The sequence below is a fragment of the Haemorhous mexicanus genome, chromosome 20 (genome assembly GCF_027477595.1).
Source record: "Haemorhous mexicanus isolate bHaeMex1 chromosome 20, bHaeMex1.pri, whole genome shotgun sequence".
NCBI classification, from domain to species: Eukaryota; Metazoa; Chordata; class Aves; order Passeriformes; family Fringillidae; genus Haemorhous; species Haemorhous mexicanus.
Genome location: NC_082360.1, coordinates 11,539,270 through 11,555,459, shown reverse-complemented (window position 1 = coordinate 11,555,459; position 16,190 = coordinate 11,539,270). Strand labels below are relative to the sequence as shown.

Sequence of the window (16,190 nt, the reverse complement as noted above, 5' to 3'; positions counted from 1 at the left end):
GGCTCCCGGAGCGGGATCGGGTTCCCGCAGGGATTACAGAGCACAGCGTTACCGCGGGACAAGGACTGGCCGTTCGTTCCTGCCTGCTCCCCTTCCCCCGGCGGCAGCGGGAGGCGGGAGGATGTGCAGCTCGAGGCAGGGGCTAAAGAGGCTTACAGGGACTGTTCACGTCCGCCAGGGGCTATTCTGGGCTCTCAGCTGCCGCTAATGCCGCGCTCAGGGCAGCGCAGGGGAGGCGCCATGCGAGGGTCCCTGCTCCTGGCACCCACCTTCCCCCTCTGCAGGGAACGAAGCTTGGCTGCTTTTTGTTCCTTGGGGTCTTTTTCAGATGGCAAAGAGTGTCACAGAGGAAAATCCTGGGGATGGGTCAGGAGGACCTTTGAAGTGCACGGCCCTGTCCAGTGTAGGACTCGATGCCATCCTTGCACTGCAGGGAAATCCCAAGGTTGCTCCCAGTCCTACCCCAGGCACTGCCAGAGGCCTCCAGGTTGGCTTCACTGACCCTGTTTCCCCCCCAGACAAGCTCAGATGGTCGTGGAGCTCCAGTGTGAGTTAAATAAAGGCATCACAAGTCAATGGACAGGCTGAGACTGGAACTGGGTCACTGGGATGAGAGCACTGCTGGCCCCTGGGGACCAGCTCCATCCCTTTGTGTCCCCAGCCAGGACAACGAGGGCTCAGAGTGTGCCAGGGGCATGGGGAGCTCCAGTGGGGAGCACAGGGACACACACCTGAGGTCTCCTGCTGGCAGGGGGACACTCAGGGGACACCAGGCGTGGCAGAGTGGCCAAGGGTGGCAAATGGTGCCAAGGATGCACACCCAGAGCTGAGCCCTTCTTCAAACAGAACCCAGCTCATTCCACACACTGGAAAGCTGCAGTGCAGAGTTTTTAACTAAACGAATCCTGAGTGATTTCCACATTGCTGAATGACATTTTAATAGTGGAAAAATAACGCTCCAAATTATCTACTTCATCTCTTCCTATTGTCTTTTACTGGCTGGGAACGAGTGCTGCAGCAAAACCAGCTCTGGCCCTTCTGGGAGGGCTTTGCTGGTGCCTTCCAGCCCATGGCAGGCTGTGGGGAGGCCAGGAGGGGCTGTGTCCCTGTGCCCAGCACCCTGTGAGCCCAGGAGGGGCTGTGTCCCTGTGCCCAGCACCCTGTGAGCCCAGGAGGGGCTGTGTCCCTGTGCCCAGCACCCTGTGAGCCCAGGAGGGGCTGTGTCCCTGTGCCCAGCACCCTGTGAGCCCAGAAGGGGCTGTGTCCCTGTGCCCAGCACCCTGTGAGCCCAGGAGGGGCTGTGTCCCTGTGCCCAGCACCCTGTGAGCCCAGGAGGGGCTGTGTCCCTGTGCCCAGCACCCTGTGAGCCCAGGAGGGGCTGTGTCCCTGTGCCCAGCACCCTGTGAGCCCAGGAGGGGCTGTGTCCCTGTGCCCAGCACCCTGTGAGCCCAGGAGGGGCTGTGCCCCTGTGCCCAGCACCCTGTGAGCTCAGGAGGGGCTGTGTTCCTGTGCCCAGCACCCTGTGAGCCCAGGAGGGGCTGTGTTCTGACCTGAATTCAGCCACTGCCACTTGAAGCCTCCATGTGGATGGAGCCATCGAGTGCTGCCACAGGTGCCCAGGAGCAGAGCCTGGGGACAGCAAAGCAGCCCTGGCACCCAGCACGTCCCTGAGGGGCTGCAAAAGGGGCAGCTCAAGCTGAGGGACGGTGTCTGCTGTCCCCAGCCTGCACAGCAATGGACACACAAAAGCCTCACACCAACTTTTATTACCACTGAAACACAAATCTCCAGGAGCTCCCTGCCCAGAGGAGAGCAGCCCCAGCCCCTACAGGAGGTGTCCCTTGCCAAAGCAGAGCTCAGCCCTGCAGCCTCGGTGCCCCGCAGCCAGGCCGACTCAGAGCTGCGCCATTCCCAGTGGGTTTCCCCACTGCTCCCATCCAGGGAAAGGTTTCCATCCTCTGGATTGGAGGCACACAAATCAGGAGCTGAACTGTCCCTGGGCCACTCAAGAGGCAGCCCTTGGCACGCTGCCCTCAGTGGGTCAGGGCTCCTTCCACTCAGGAACGCCGCCTGCTCTGGGCTGGTGCTGCTTCACTTCCCAGCAGGAACGGGCTCCAGGACAGCTCTGGGGAAGGCTTTGCAGAGGGGTTTTCAGAGAAATGTGCTTGTCAGGTGCAGGAACCCACCCAGCTCTGCCCGAGGACCCGGTGGTTCCCCACGTGCTGCTGAGGGCACAGACACTCCTGAGAGGCAGGCTGGGAGCGAGCCTGCCCAGGAGAGCTGCGTGGGCAGCAGCGTGGAGGGAGTGACAGGGAGCAGGACTGCCAGGAAGGGCTGCAGAGGGATACAGGGAGGCACAGCCTGCTGCCACCTCGGCTCCTTTCCCACCCCCACAAGGAAAGTGCTCCCCTGGCTCTGTTTGGCACAAATGCTGGCTCAGGACATGCCTTTGGAGGCCACGGGGCTTGGTAAGAACCTTTGGCAACAGGGCTCGAGGCCCCAGCTCCGCTTCTGGCTGGCAAAATTTATAGCAGACATGGGGAGAAACACTGTCCTTTCAAAAACACCCTGAGGGAAACCTTTATCAGACAGAGCTCAGCAAAAACGACTGCAACAAGGCAAGTTTCATTTTCACTTTGGGATGTGGGACAGGGAGCACCCCTGGCACTGACTGAAGGGTCTAAAACCCACACGGGGTGTATGTGCCACAGGCTGTGGCAGTGACAGGCAAGGACAGTAAATATTCAGTAACCGAGCAGGGCCAAAGGAAACACAATGGGAAACATACTGGAAACAACAGACTAAAGTATTAAAGTCTGCAGCTGTCAGCATAAAGAAACAGCTTTGCTGTAATGTCAGAGAATCACAGAATGGTTTGGGTTGGGAGGGACCTTAAAGCTCATCCCATTCCACCCCTGCCATGGCAGGGACACCTCCCACAGTCCCAGGCTGCTCCCAGCCCCAGTGTCCAGCCTGGCCTTGGGCACTGCCAGGGATCCAGGGGCAGCCCCAGCTGCTCTGGGCACTGTGTGCCAGGGCCTCACCACCCTCCTAGGGAAGAATTCCTTCCCAATATCTCATGAAGAAGGAAAATCTGGGCAGTGTCTGTGAAATACCCTGGGGCAGTCCATTTTCTATAAAAATGGAAAAAAATCATGCCAGCCAGTGTATCCTATAAAACCAGAAAAGGCCAGAGACAAGACTTTGAGGTGACCAGTCCTTTCTTGCTGACAAAGCAGACACCTGCCCTGCAATCCCAACGCTCTGCAGTTTTATTTTTGGCAGATTATAATTAAAATGGCTTTTATGGCTTTAAAAAGAAGCCATGAAGCTGCAGGTTTTGGTTGAAGCAGAGAGGTGTGCTCTGGGAGAGGGGACAGTGGCCTTGGCCCTGCTCCTGCCACCTGCCCACCAACACTTCTGGGCGGCCTTGGCTCCCCAGAGTGCTCTTGTTTCTCACCAGCAGGTAAAAAAGTTCTGGTTGCTAACCAGTCCAGTCCCAGAGGCAGAATAAAAAGTCCTTGTTAAAACCTAGAAAAGCTTGTTTCTAACAAAATCAAATCCAAACACAGTTCTTGGGTCGATGCCTTTCTCTCAGGTTCCATCACCCATGCAACGGAACTTCCCCTACAGAGCAACTGAATTCCTCTTCCGTTCCACACCTTCCAGTCTTCTCAGGAGCCTTGACAAGTATTCCTCCATTTCTTTCTTTAACATTTTTTCCTATGCACATCCTTCCTGTCCTTCCCTTCCCCTCCCTTCCGCCGTCGCACCCTGTTCCTCTCAGCTATTTTCGGAAGGCAAAGACATCCCGTGTTCTCAGGCCCTTCTTGCCTTCGCTTCCTGGTGCAGGAGAAGACTCTTCCACCAGCCCCCCGTAGGGGCAGCTCTCGGACTCTGGGTGGTGCCCAGAGCACTCCACGGCGGGGATGAAGCCACTGTCCCACATGCCTGTCCCACACAGCTTGCAGAGGTCGTGCAGGCTGCAGGGGATGCGGGGAAGCAGGTGGAACTGGTAGAGCAGACTCCTGGCCTGGAGGGACAGAGAGGGAAAAGTCACCCCTCGCCAGGGACTAACACAGAGGGCTGGGGTGGCCTCCCACCCAATCCTCCCGTTTGGCTGCCTGGGCTTCAGCAAAGGTGTCCTGCCAAACACCTGAGGGTTACCCGAGGCCCTGGGGACAGTGGCAGGTCACAGGGGCTGCCACACACCACAGCCCACCCCGTGGCCCCCGTCACTGCCGGCTGAAAGGGAACGGGCACCGTGGCACCAGCAGCTCTGGCTCCATTTCCCTGAGCAGCTTATCCAAACAAGGGTTATCCCAACCACACTGCCACCTCCCAGGCACTCAACAGCTACCTCCTCCTGCTGCAAATCTTGTTGCCAGGCAAACAGCAGCATCCCACCCAGGCAGCCACGGGGATACAGGAGATGCAAGGCTGAAGCAGTAGTCCCTGGGTTTCTGGATACTCTGACTCATCTCTGGACCTTGTCCCACAGGGGCATCTGGGCATTTACCTTCCTGAGTACGAGCTCCCCGTTCATGTGCATGGCCAGGTTGCTGAAATGCAGCAGCATCTGGTCAGTGGCCAGCTGCTGCTCGATGACGTCGTCCCCATAAATCACCACGATGGCCACGCAGATGAAGAGGTGGAAATAGTCTGTCTGCAATGGGAACACAGGGGCTGCTGTACAGCAGGTGGAGGCAGAGCTCTGGCTTCACCTCCCACCCTCCACAAGCGGGTCCCTGGTGAGAGATTTTGCTCCCTTCAGTTCTGCCCAGTGATGAGAATGTGAGTTACTGGGGACTTCTGAACCACAGCTGAGCCAAAGCCTCTTTCCTTCACAGCACAGCAGCAAGGTCTGCACCAGTGTTTGCACCACAGAGCAGATTTTTGGGAAGACGTTTCCCAGCTGTGTAAGAGAAGCCTGAACTTCAGAAGTGGGTGTTCAGCATTTCCTGAAACACCTCCATGTGAAGCCCAGCATCCCCAAGGAGGAGAGGCAAGCAGGGCTCCATCCTCCTGCTACCTGGATAAACCTCTGCCACAGTCCTCGACCCAACTTATTTTGGCTACTTTGCTTTGAAGAGCCTTTCTGGAAACCCTGAGAGCTGAGGCTGAGCACTCAGCCAGGACGTGCCGTGCCCTGGCAGCTGCCTCACCTGGTAGTGAGCCCAGCAGGCCTCCCACATGCGCAGCGCCTCGGCCTCCGGGAACTCCCTCTTGAAGCAGAGCAGGATCCAGCGGTGGCAGAAGAGCATCTGCAGCCCGTCCTCCCCCAGGGCGCTCAGGTGCTGGTGGAAGCGCGGGTGCATCAGCCGCAGCAGCTCGCGCAGGTACAGCTGCAGGGGACAGCAAGAGACAGCCTGGGCTGAGGCCCTGCCTGGGGCACCCTCAGCGCCCCGGGAGCTGCAGAGCTGAGAGCTCTTCTCTCTCAGCTGCCATTTCACACGAAGGAGGGAGTAACTGCCTCTGGAGTGCCTCAGGATCAATTCTACCCACCAGGTATTTCCATAGAATCACAGAATATCCTGAGCTGGAACTGATCCACAAGGATCACCCAAATCCAGCTCCTGGCTCTGCACATGGCAACCCCAAGGATCACCCCAAGGATGTAGCGGCGCTGGAGCGTGATTTGGCATGCTGGACCCCACCAGCCCAGGAACTGGGGAGAGGAGAAGCCATGACAGGGCTGAAGGGAGCCCAGCACTCAGCCTCACCAGCTGCTTCTCCATGTCCTCATCCCGGGGGGAGCTGATGAAGATCGTGTTCTGCATCAACCCAACAAAGCACCAGAAGGTATCAGACTCATCCAGGACCTCTGCCAGGAGTGGGGCAACCAGGTCAGACATGCCCTGGGAGTACCCAATGGCTGGGTTAAACACTGCATAGTTCAGCAAGATCCTCCTGGAGCAGAGACATAAATGCAGAGGGGACAGGTGAGGGCAGGTGACAGCATCATCTCAGGGACAAAGACACAGGGCCTCATGTGAGGTGCTAAAACACAGACAGGGAAATCCTGCTGCAAACCCCATGTGGCATAGACTTCAGGAAAAGGTTTGGCATTCACAGACAGGAAAATCTAAACAGAAAATGAGAATTTTAAAAGATTAAGAGGACAGAAATGAAGGGCCTATGGGAAGGGAGAGATGATGCCCAACACATCCATAAAGCTCCAAGCCATGCTCTTAAATGAAACCCGGCTCTTTTGAGGTCACACCTTTACAAGTCACACTCTCATGGAGCAGACTCTGGTGTGCTTGTCCTCTCCCCACCAGAACCACAGACCCAAGCACCTGCCCAGTGCCCTACCACAGCACCTTTGCTGTGCCCATGTGTGCAGGGAAGCTCAGGGATGGGAGCAGGGTTTCAGGACAGAGAAGGGAGCTACAGCAGCAGTGGGAGCACTGGGTAAGGCCTTGCTGTTGCATCCCGTGGCTGTAGAGGCACAGTGGGTGCTGTGCAGCATTCCCAGGCAGCCTGAGCTGGGAACATTGAGCAGAACATGGATTTTAGGAGACTGGAATCAGACACTTCACCTCATGGTCTCCACATTTGGGTTGCCCTCCCCTCGGAAGAACTGGTTGCTGCGGTCGGTCCTCACCACGTCCTTGTCCACCGTGAACTGCACCTGGCGCCAGAAATCCTTCTGCTCATCTGGAGTCATGGACAGCCTGGAAACCACGCAGCAACAGCAGAGGGTTGCCAAGAGAGGAATGTGATTGCCACGATGAACAAAAAGCCTCATTTCAGTCTTAGTCTGCAGAGAAAAACTACTCCTGTACCAAGTTTCCTCAGCACCTGAAAAACAGACCAGCAGGTCTGCCCAAAACAGTGGATTTTCTGTTCCAAAGGATTACTGGAAGGAGCCTCCTGGGTTATAAACAGGATGACATGATGTGTTTGCTGCCATAAACACTTCAGAAGCATCAGACTCTGTTCTCCACTGCTCCTTGGAACTCAGCACACCAGAACTCACCACTCTGGTTTGATTGTCTCCTGATTATTAACAGTACTGTGCCCCTCCAGCTCCAGTGTACCCACCTCCATTTAACAACACACAAGTCTTGCATTAACAACCTTCCGGAACTACATAACCCTTCTCATCCCTTATTTTTATGTACATTTTATTCATAAAGAAATATAAGATCCCAATTTCACCTTCAGTGCTCTAACCTGAGCCTTGCCAGTGAGGTGTTTCCCTGTGTGGTTCTGACAAGGCTGCTCCCAGAGCCCAGGTAAGGAAATGTCTGAGCTCTGTGGTAGAGCCACAGGTAAGGAAATGTCTGACTCCAGAGCCTCAGCAGTGCCCAGCACCTCCTTCCCCATCCCTCCCACTCCTCTACTCCAACCTCTCCTCATGCAAAGGATGCAGAGACTGAGGTGTCACGGTGATGCCCAGCCCAAGGAAGGTGAGCAGGGGAGGATGATGATGGTCTGTTACCTTTTCTCCTGGATCTCAAAGTATTCTTTCCTCTTCTGGAGCCTCAGTGCCTCTCTCTCTTCAGAGGTGGACTCGTAGCTGTAGTAGTGCAGCAGAAAGGGCCACACCTCCCCACGGATGGAAATATCAATCCCACCAAAGAAAATGGCCTGGAAGAAGGAGCAAAAGTTATGGCTGGTAGAGTTTCAGCATTCCCAAAAACAGCAACAGGCAAATGACCGCTGCTGTGCTTTGGTGCCTCTGCAGCTCTTTCCTGACAAGTGACGCCTTGATTCAAGCTCCTGCAATTTGCACATGTTTAGAGGGAAAGTGCTGGCCCTCTATTCCCAGACCAGACACAAATCAGGCTCATTTCAATGTCAATAACCACCCCCGGAGAGGCTCTATGATTAACGTGTCATTCTCATGTCACGGCTTAATCCCAAATCCTGGAGACTACACTGCACTGCAAACTTCTCTCTCAGGGCCCAGCCCCGTGCTCCCCTCAGCCCTGTTATTTCATACAGCAATCTCAGTTTATATAGGCTCAGTTCATATAATCTCAGTTCATGCAATCTCAGCTATTTCAACCATCTCAGCTCTTTCAGCAATCTCCAGTGCTCTCTGTGCCTTGGTCACACATTCTGCAAACACAGCAGGCACTGGGCACTTGGGTTTATTGATTCCAAATGGCAACAGAAGTGGGACAGCTCCTCAGTCAGAGAAATGCTCCCCCACCACAGAGTCACAGAATTGTTAGGGCTGGAGGGGACTGGAGATATCCAGTCCAAAGGCAGGGTCACCTAGAGCAGGTGATACAGGAACGTGTCCAGGTGGGAATCCAGTCCCACAGCAAGATCTCCAGCCAAGGCTTCACTCAGGTCTCCATCCTCCCAAAAGCCCAGCTCTTGTTCCTGGCAGGAACACAGACTCCTGCAGCTGCCCTGGGGACTGGCACTCAGCAGGGAGAGAACACAGAGAGCCCCTCACCTTCCTGAGCCTGTACTCCTCCTGAGCAAGGAGAGAACTCAGAGAGCCCCTCACCTTCCTGAGCCTGTACTCCTCCTCAGCAAGGAGAGAACAAAGAGAGCCCCTCACCTTCCTGAGCCTGTACTCCTCCTGAGCAGGGAGAGAACACAGAGAGCCCCTCACCTTCCTGAGCCTGTACTCTTCCTCAGCAAGGAGAGAACACAGAGAGCCCCTCACCTTCCTGAGCCTGTACTCTTCCTCAGCAAGGAGAGAACACAGAGAGCCCCTCACCTTCCTGAGCCTGTACTCCTCCTCAGCAAGGAGAGGACACAGAGAGCCCCTCACCTTCCTGAGCCTGTACTCCTCCTCAGCAAGGAGAGAACAAAGAGAGCCCCTCACCTTCCTGAGCCTGTACTCCTCCTCAGCAAGGAGAGGACACAGAGAGCCCCTCACCTTCCTGAGCCTGTACTCTTCCTCAGCAAGGAGAGAACACAGAGAGCCCCTCACCTTCCTGAGCCTGTACTCTTCCTCAGCAAGGAGAGAACACAGAGAGCCCCTCACCTTCCTGAGCCTGTACTCCTCCTCAGCAAGGAGAGGACACAGAGAGCCCCTCACCTTCCTGAGCCTGTACTCTTCCTCAGCAAGGAGAGAACACAGAGAGCCCCTCACCTTCCTGAGCCTGTACTCTTCCTCAGCAAGGAGAGAACACAGAGAGCCCCTCACCTTCCTGAGCCTGTACTCTTCCTCAGCAAGGAGAGGACACAGAGAGCCCCTCACCTTCCTGAGCCTGTACTCTTCCTCAGCAAGGAGAGAACACAGAGAGCCCCTCACCTTCCTGAGCCTGTACTCTTCCTCAGCAAGGAGAGAACACAGAGAGCCCCTCACCTTCCTGAGCCTGTACTCCTCCTGAGCAAGGAGAGGACACAGAGAGCCCCTCACCTTCCTGAGCCTGTACTCCTCCTGAGCAAGGAGAGGACACAGAGAGCCCCTCACCTTCCTGAGCCTGTACTCCTCCTCAGCAAGGAGAGAACACAGAGAGCCCCTCACCTTCCTGAGCCTGTACTCCTCCTGAGCAAGGAGAGGACACAGAGAGCCCCTCACCTTCCTGAGCCTGTACTCCTCCTCAGCAAGGAGAGAACACAGAGAGCCCCTCACCTTCCTGAGCCTGTACTCCTCCTCCACCTGGCCGGCCTCGTTGAGGTGCTGCAGCCAGGCTGCCACGTCCAGGCGCCGCTGGGAGTTCTCCTCGGGGTGGGTCTCTGAGGAGGGCAGCTTGGGGCGGCGGATGGAGAACTGCATGCAGGTTTTCTCATCTGCAAGCTGCTGAGGGGGCAGAGCAAACCACAACTGCAGCAGGAGCCAGGGAGAGCAGCACAGTGTGAAACCCAGAGCAGGGAAACCTCTGCGTGGTTCATGTAGGATTAAGCACTGAGGAGCTGCACTTGGGAAGGTTCTGTTGGTTTTTCTGTTGTTGTTTTTTTTTTTAATTCCAACCATTACAATAACAACAGTGATTAGAATAATTAAAATCCACCGCGAAACAGCTTCATCTTGAAAAAAAAAAATAGTTTCCATTCCTCCTCCAATCTTATCCCTGACCTGAAACTGAATTAATGCTGCTTACAGCAAAACTTGCCCCTGCCAGGAATGCCTGCAATAAATTACATATGATTGGCCATATACAAAGGGATTGCTGTTAGGAGAGGGGGGAACTGCGCTGCCAGGCTCTCTGAGGGCACTCAGGATCCCAGTGCAAGGCTGCAGCTGACATTTAATTTAAAAATCAAAGGTTGCTCAATGCAAAAAGTGAGCCCATGCGACCGTAATAAGAAAAGCAGCGGGGGGGCTCTGTGGGAAGGATGGAAATTTAAAAATCACTGTTTCTAATAAGCACATACAATATCTTAAACAGATAATTAAAGAGCTCTTATCACATTTGTATGTAGATTGAACAAAATATGGCAAGATGCCTTGTCAAAACATCCTCCAAACCGAATGTTATACGTCACAAGATGGATGAAAGGCTCTGACACAATTTCCAACCTATCTCTGCAGATTTCCAGACACCTTCTGTGCCTAAAGGACAGTGCTGACCTGTCAGGTCCATCAAAATCACTAAGTAAATCTTCTGGATGATCTTCCCCCTTATTCCACAGGTAGAGCAGGAGTGGATGGAGACAGACAGGTCCAAGAGACACCTTGAGTGCAGTTTGCATTTCCATCCTAAACACCCAGTATCTGGCAGCTTCCTGCCTGACCTGGTGACATGAACTCAAAGCCTCATTTCTCCAACACGCCAACCCACGTGTGAAACAGAGCCTGGCTCAGGTACCTGGTCCTTGAGATGGGTCTCTGTGCAGTACTTCCATTGCTGAAACACCTCGGACAGTTTATCCAGGCCCCCATGGTGAAAATGGAAGATCTTGTACTGGCTCTCCCTGCTCGCCACCACCAGCTGCCCACAGGTACACGCCTCATCACTGTGGGAACAATGGAGAGCAACCTGCAGGGGCCACCTGGCACCACGAGGGACCAGCAGGGACACGGGCCCTCGGGGAGACAGCAGAGCAAGTCACAGAGTGCAACACCAAGCTGCCCCTTCAAACAGGGCACAGAGGCAGCTTTACATCCCTGGGACTCACTCTTCCCCATGGGTCACTTCAGCTGAGACATTTTATGATTGTGTGACATGGTCATAGTGACAATTTTCTCCACTTGTGCCTGGTAGCAGCACTATTTTTACCCTTCCTTCACATGAAGGAATTAAAATTTGTCTTCCCTGGAGAAAAAAACCACAGGAAGTCTGCCCCAGAAACATTAAGGCAGTACACAAAGTCAGCTCCTAGGGATGTGCAGACATGCTCACACACAGCTCTGTCCAAAGAAACAGGGAGTGAGAGCAGAAAGAGGGAGCAAAAATATTTTTGCAATTATTTGAAATAAATTTTGTAATAATTTGAAAGATAACTGAAGAGGCTGAGAGCAGCAAGACTCCAGAGGAGCCTGGTGAGAGGCAGGCAAAAGAAAAGGTACCATAGATAAAGATGTTTTTCATATCCCCAGGTTATTTGAAGCATTTATGGTATGACAGCTAAGAGCAACCTTTACTTTACTAAAAATAAAATCCTTTCGACTCTGTAACTGTAATTCAGAGGCTCTCCTTGGGAAGGCTGACACTCACTTTCCTGGAGACAATTGTTCTGGAAAGGCTTCCAGGTGGGATTGCAGAAATCACCTCTGCCCAGCATGGAGCCCCAGCATGGAGCATGCACATCTCACACACAATTCACATGATTCACACAGCTCACACACAGCTCACACAGCTCACACACAATTCACATAATTCACATGATTTATACAGCTCACACAGCTCACACACAATTCACACAGCTCACACACAATTCACACAGCACACACACAGCTCACACACAATTCACATAATTCACATCATTTATACAGCTCACACACAGCTCACACAGCTCACACCCAGCTCACACACAATTCGCACAATTCACATGATTCACACAGCTCACACACAGCTCACACACAGCTCACACACAATTCGCACAATTCACATGATTCACACAGCTCACACACAGCTCACACACAGCTCACACACAATTCACACAATTCACATGATTTATACAGCTCACACAAGGATCCAGTACCTGAAGAAAAGGCGAAGGGATCTCATTTGTCCCAGGTCTACTCTGAAGACACCACACACCTGCTCGAGGGCAAATACCTTCTGCTGTTCATCCCATCTGGTGCTCTGTGTTTGCCCATTGTTCTCCTGGAACTGGGCACTGGTGTCCAGGCTGGAGGCAGAGCTGGTGGAGCAGGTCATGCGATTGTCACACGTGTCCCTGTGGCAGAATGTGGGGACAAAAACCCTGTCAGCCACGGGAGGCTGTGGGTATGTGCACCAATCACAGATGCTCCATGAGAAACACCTTTAGTCAGAGTTCTGAAACTGGCTTTCATTCACCAACTAAATTATTTTTATTTAAATTAATCCCTACCATCCCCAAAAGCATCCTGCTGTTGGCCTTTTCCTAGAGTTCTTGCATGCAGAACTGGGGAGAGCCAAACCCACTCCTCAAAACACAATATTTTGAGAAGGTAAAATGAAGAAGCTCAAGCAATGCCCTCAGTGTCCAGCTCAGCTACTGCATACCAGGATGGGGACAGGAGGAATGAGCACATTCCAACAGCAGCATGGACCTGAGATCTCATCTGGGAAATTCCCTCTTTGACGAGTAAGATCCAAAGATGTTTCCCCTGAACTTGAGTTTCTCATTACACCTCTGCAAGAGCATGTGCCAAGCCTGGAATCATGTCTATAAACTCCAGACAAATGGTTTCCACCTGCAACCTTGAACCTTGGCTGAGTTAGGATTGGGAAATCACACCTGAGCTCTTCAATCCACCATAAAGTAGAGAGAGTGAACCCAACCCTTTCCCAATCCACCCCAGATCTCCAGCTTTAAATGCAACCTGAGCTCAGACTCAAAAAGCCCCCTTGTCCCCACCAGCCCCCATCCCAAATGAAAACTATCAGTGCTTTGGGAATGAAGTGAACGTGAAACTGTGACCCCTTGGCTCGTAAAAAGGCCAATGCACGTGAACAATCTCGGCGCGGGCTCTGAATGGGCTCTGCTGTGAAATTGGGGCTTGCCAGACAAGGCCCGGAGCAGGTACAAAGCAGCCCCCTGCAAGGCCACTTTATGTGGTGTTTTCTAATCCTCTTATCCAACAATGTGGGCACTGAAGGCTGGAAATCACACACTCAGCATGCACTTCACATCCGTGTGCCTCCCGCGCCTGGCTCGGGGCCTCTTCCCCGGAGCAGCGTCCTGGGCAGCAGTGCCCCATGGGCCAGGGCAGCACATGCTGGGGCAGGGCTCTGCACAGCCCAGCCAGCTGGGGGCATTTTCCTCCCAGCCCTGCTCCAGGGTGTGACTCAGCTCCCCCAGCCCCTTCCTGCTCCTGTGGCACGGGATGAGAGCAAGGCTGGTTGGCTCCAGCTAAAGGAGCAGCGTCGTGGCTCTCTGGGAAGTTCTGCTGCTCTGGTTTTTGGAAAGAAAGCAGCAAGCAGAACTCACACTCAGGCCATTCAGAGGATGAGGACTCAGAAGGGATGTGGCAACTGGGATCACACCACACATCCAAACTCACTCCAGGTTAGACACCAGGATACCTTTGACCACAGGCACAGCTGTAACCATCCCCTGCCTTGGGAACTTTTCCATGAAGATTGTACTGGCCTTTATGAAAAGCCACCTTACTTTCTGATAAGGTGGCAAAATGTAACACTTTCTAAAACATCGAGTATCTAACATTAACACAGATGTAACAAGAGTGCTGGTACAAGACACTTGGGCTGGCCTGCCTGCTAGGAGCAGCTGGTATTTATGGAGCAACACTTTGTAACAGCCACAGCTGGTTACACAGGATTTTCCTGGAAGAGATGACTCAAAGCAACTCAAAGATTAAGCAGAGGCAACCCATTTTCTAAAACTCTTGCAAAGAGGAGCTGGTCAGCATGGCAAAGGGCTGGAGGATGGGTTGGTGTGAGGATCACGCAGGTGCTGGTCACAGAGGTCCACATGCCAGTTCTTCAAAAACATCATCTGAAATGACCAGCAGAAATGTCCAGAGGGCTGCCAAGAAATGAGCAGCCAGTAGAGTTGGGTTTGATGCTGGGCATTCCGTAGCTCCTGAGCGCAGCACAGCCTTTCCAGCTGCAGCTCCCTGTGCTCCAAAACCCAAACCTGCCCCAGATGCAGCAGCAGCCAGCTGAGAGGAGAGGCCAGGCACAGTCCTGGCACCGGGGGAACCTCCGGAAATGCTTCTCCAAGACAAATGTTTGCAGTTCCCATCCAGCAGCGGCGACAAGCTCGCACACGCATCCCCGGGCACGGGAGCCTCCTGTGTCAGGGGGTTCAGCCCTCACAGGCAGCAAGAAGCACAGGGGTGAGCAGAGAGCCTCAGCCTGTGCAGCCCGGGGAAATTCCGATGTTCTCACTGATGTGGAGGGTGAAATCTGAAAGAGACACCTGTGCCCTCCCTGCCCTTCACAGGGGTCAATGGACACAAACATTCTCACAGGACAGAGCAGAGACAGAAGCACCTCGTGCTGGTGCTCACTGAGTCACCGGGGAAATTCGGAAAAACCCACACTGTGTCTAAAATTACTTTTTCCTGTACCTATTGATTGAAAAAAAATTGAAAATACTCTAATCTCTGGACTATTTTAAAATAAAATTTTAATACTGAGATCATTCTGTAGGTCAGTGACAACAAGCAGTATGATCTCTGCTAATTTTGTGGGGTTTGGGGAGTTGTCTAACCAGGCACTCAAGATAGACAAATGCAGGGGAAGAGTTTATTGTTTGTCAGACTATTCTATCTGTTGGATAAGGAATTTACCCCAGAGCACCCCATAAAAGCAGGAGCTGAAGCACTGCAATGCAAATAGCTGGAGGAACATTCCAGAGAGACTTTGGGTTGTGGGATCCAGGAAAAACAGAGCACCAGCTAGTACACAGCACTGGTCAGCAAAACAACAAGTGCAGTGGGCCATGGGAATAAAAGGGACAGGGAAAAAAATCAAGGAGGATTAGAAAACCTGGGTCAGGAAACTCCGGGCCATGCTCATGTGTTGAGTTCAAGAAGGTCATGGAGAGGCTGGAGCGTGTCCAGGGAAGGGAACAGACCTGGGAAAGGGGCTCAGCCTGGAGAAAATGAGCTCAGAGGGGACCTTCTCATTCCCTGAGAGAAGAGTGGAGCCGGCCAGAGGTCGGGCTCTGCTCCTGGGGAACAAGGAACAGGACAGAAGGAAACAGCCTCAAGCTGTGCCAGGAGAGGGCCAGGTTGGATATTGGGGAAGAAGTCCTCATGGGAAGGGCTGTCAGACATTGGCACAGGCTGCCCAGGGCAGTGGTGGAGTCCCCACCCCTGGAGGGATTTAACAGCCACGTGGATGTGGCACTTGGGGACATGGGTCAGTGGTAGCCCTGGCAGTGCTGGGGGAACGATTGGACTGGATGGGCTCAGAGGGCTTTTCCAGCCTAAAGGATTCTGTGATTCTGTGACTCCACTTCAGCCTTTTGCCCTCAGCCAAGTCCCACCACTCTTGTCCCAAAATACATCCCATTCCCACTGGGGAGCAAGAACAGGGGCTGATGTATTTTCCCCACTCTGCAATCAACTACAGCAGCCAACCATATCCACATTCCTGGAGCCTTTGCAGCCCCAAGGAGCCACCATCCCCCTCCCACCCCACGGGACCTCTCGCACGCCCCGCTGAGGAGCTCAGGTGAGACTCAACCTGCAGCAATGGGACCCAACTCACTGTTCCAAAGCCCTGGAACACACCTACGGCACAGAGAGAGCTGAACCCAATTATTATTTCTGTTCCAGAGACCTGCCCTGATTACCTGGGAAGCCAATTTCAGCAACAAAGACCTAATAACTCATTTTACGATGTGATGTGACAAATATAATTACGAGAGAGAAAGGGGCTGAAGGCTGCAGCCACGATGTGGCAGTCACCCAAGCTGTCAGCGTGCACCACCTGATTCCCAGAGAGCCTCCTGCCAGAGCCAAGCCCTGCTGCTGGAGCTGCCTCTCCATCAGTCACTAATAACAGCTCCCACAGCCCCAGCATTCCTGCACGCCGGCTTGGGACCATCATTTACAGACAATGAGTATCATCATAATGTATGAGCATCCATGTAATGGGAATTACATGCCCCTTTTCCTCCCCAGGGGTTAGCATTTCTCTGTTTCT

The 16,190-nt window shown here is 53.5% G+C and overlaps 1 protein-coding gene across 4 annotated transcripts in view; it reads right to left on the bottom strand.

The window, feature by feature from the left end:
* Nucleotides 1-1,748: 1,748 nt before the first annotated feature.
* TBC1D16 (TBC1 domain family member 16) overlaps nucleotides 1,749-16,190 on the bottom strand; it is a 31,878-nt gene continuing 17,436 nt past the window's right edge. For 3 of the 4 annotated variants that reach the window (XM_059864568.1, XM_059864567.1, XM_059864570.1), the window contains 9 exons: nucleotides 12,064-12,261; nucleotides 10,728-10,875; nucleotides 9,551-9,718; nucleotides 7,448-7,596; nucleotides 6,543-6,677; nucleotides 5,724-5,910; nucleotides 5,166-5,345; nucleotides 4,520-4,666; nucleotides 1,749-4,033 (listed from right to left, as the gene is read on the bottom strand). In XM_059864568.1, coding sequence (XP_059720551.1) covers nucleotides 3,788-4,033; nucleotides 4,520-4,666; nucleotides 5,166-5,345; nucleotides 5,724-5,910; nucleotides 6,543-6,677; nucleotides 7,448-7,596; nucleotides 9,551-9,718; nucleotides 10,728-10,875; nucleotides 12,064-12,261 — 1,558 coding nt within the window. In that variant the 3' untranslated portion in view covers nucleotides 1,749-3,787. The remainder of the gene's footprint in view (nucleotides 4,034-4,519; nucleotides 4,667-5,165; nucleotides 5,346-5,723; nucleotides 5,911-6,542; nucleotides 6,678-7,447; nucleotides 7,597-9,550; nucleotides 9,719-10,727; nucleotides 10,876-12,063; nucleotides 12,262-16,190) is intronic. The other variant, XM_059864569.1, reaches the window with a different exon arrangement.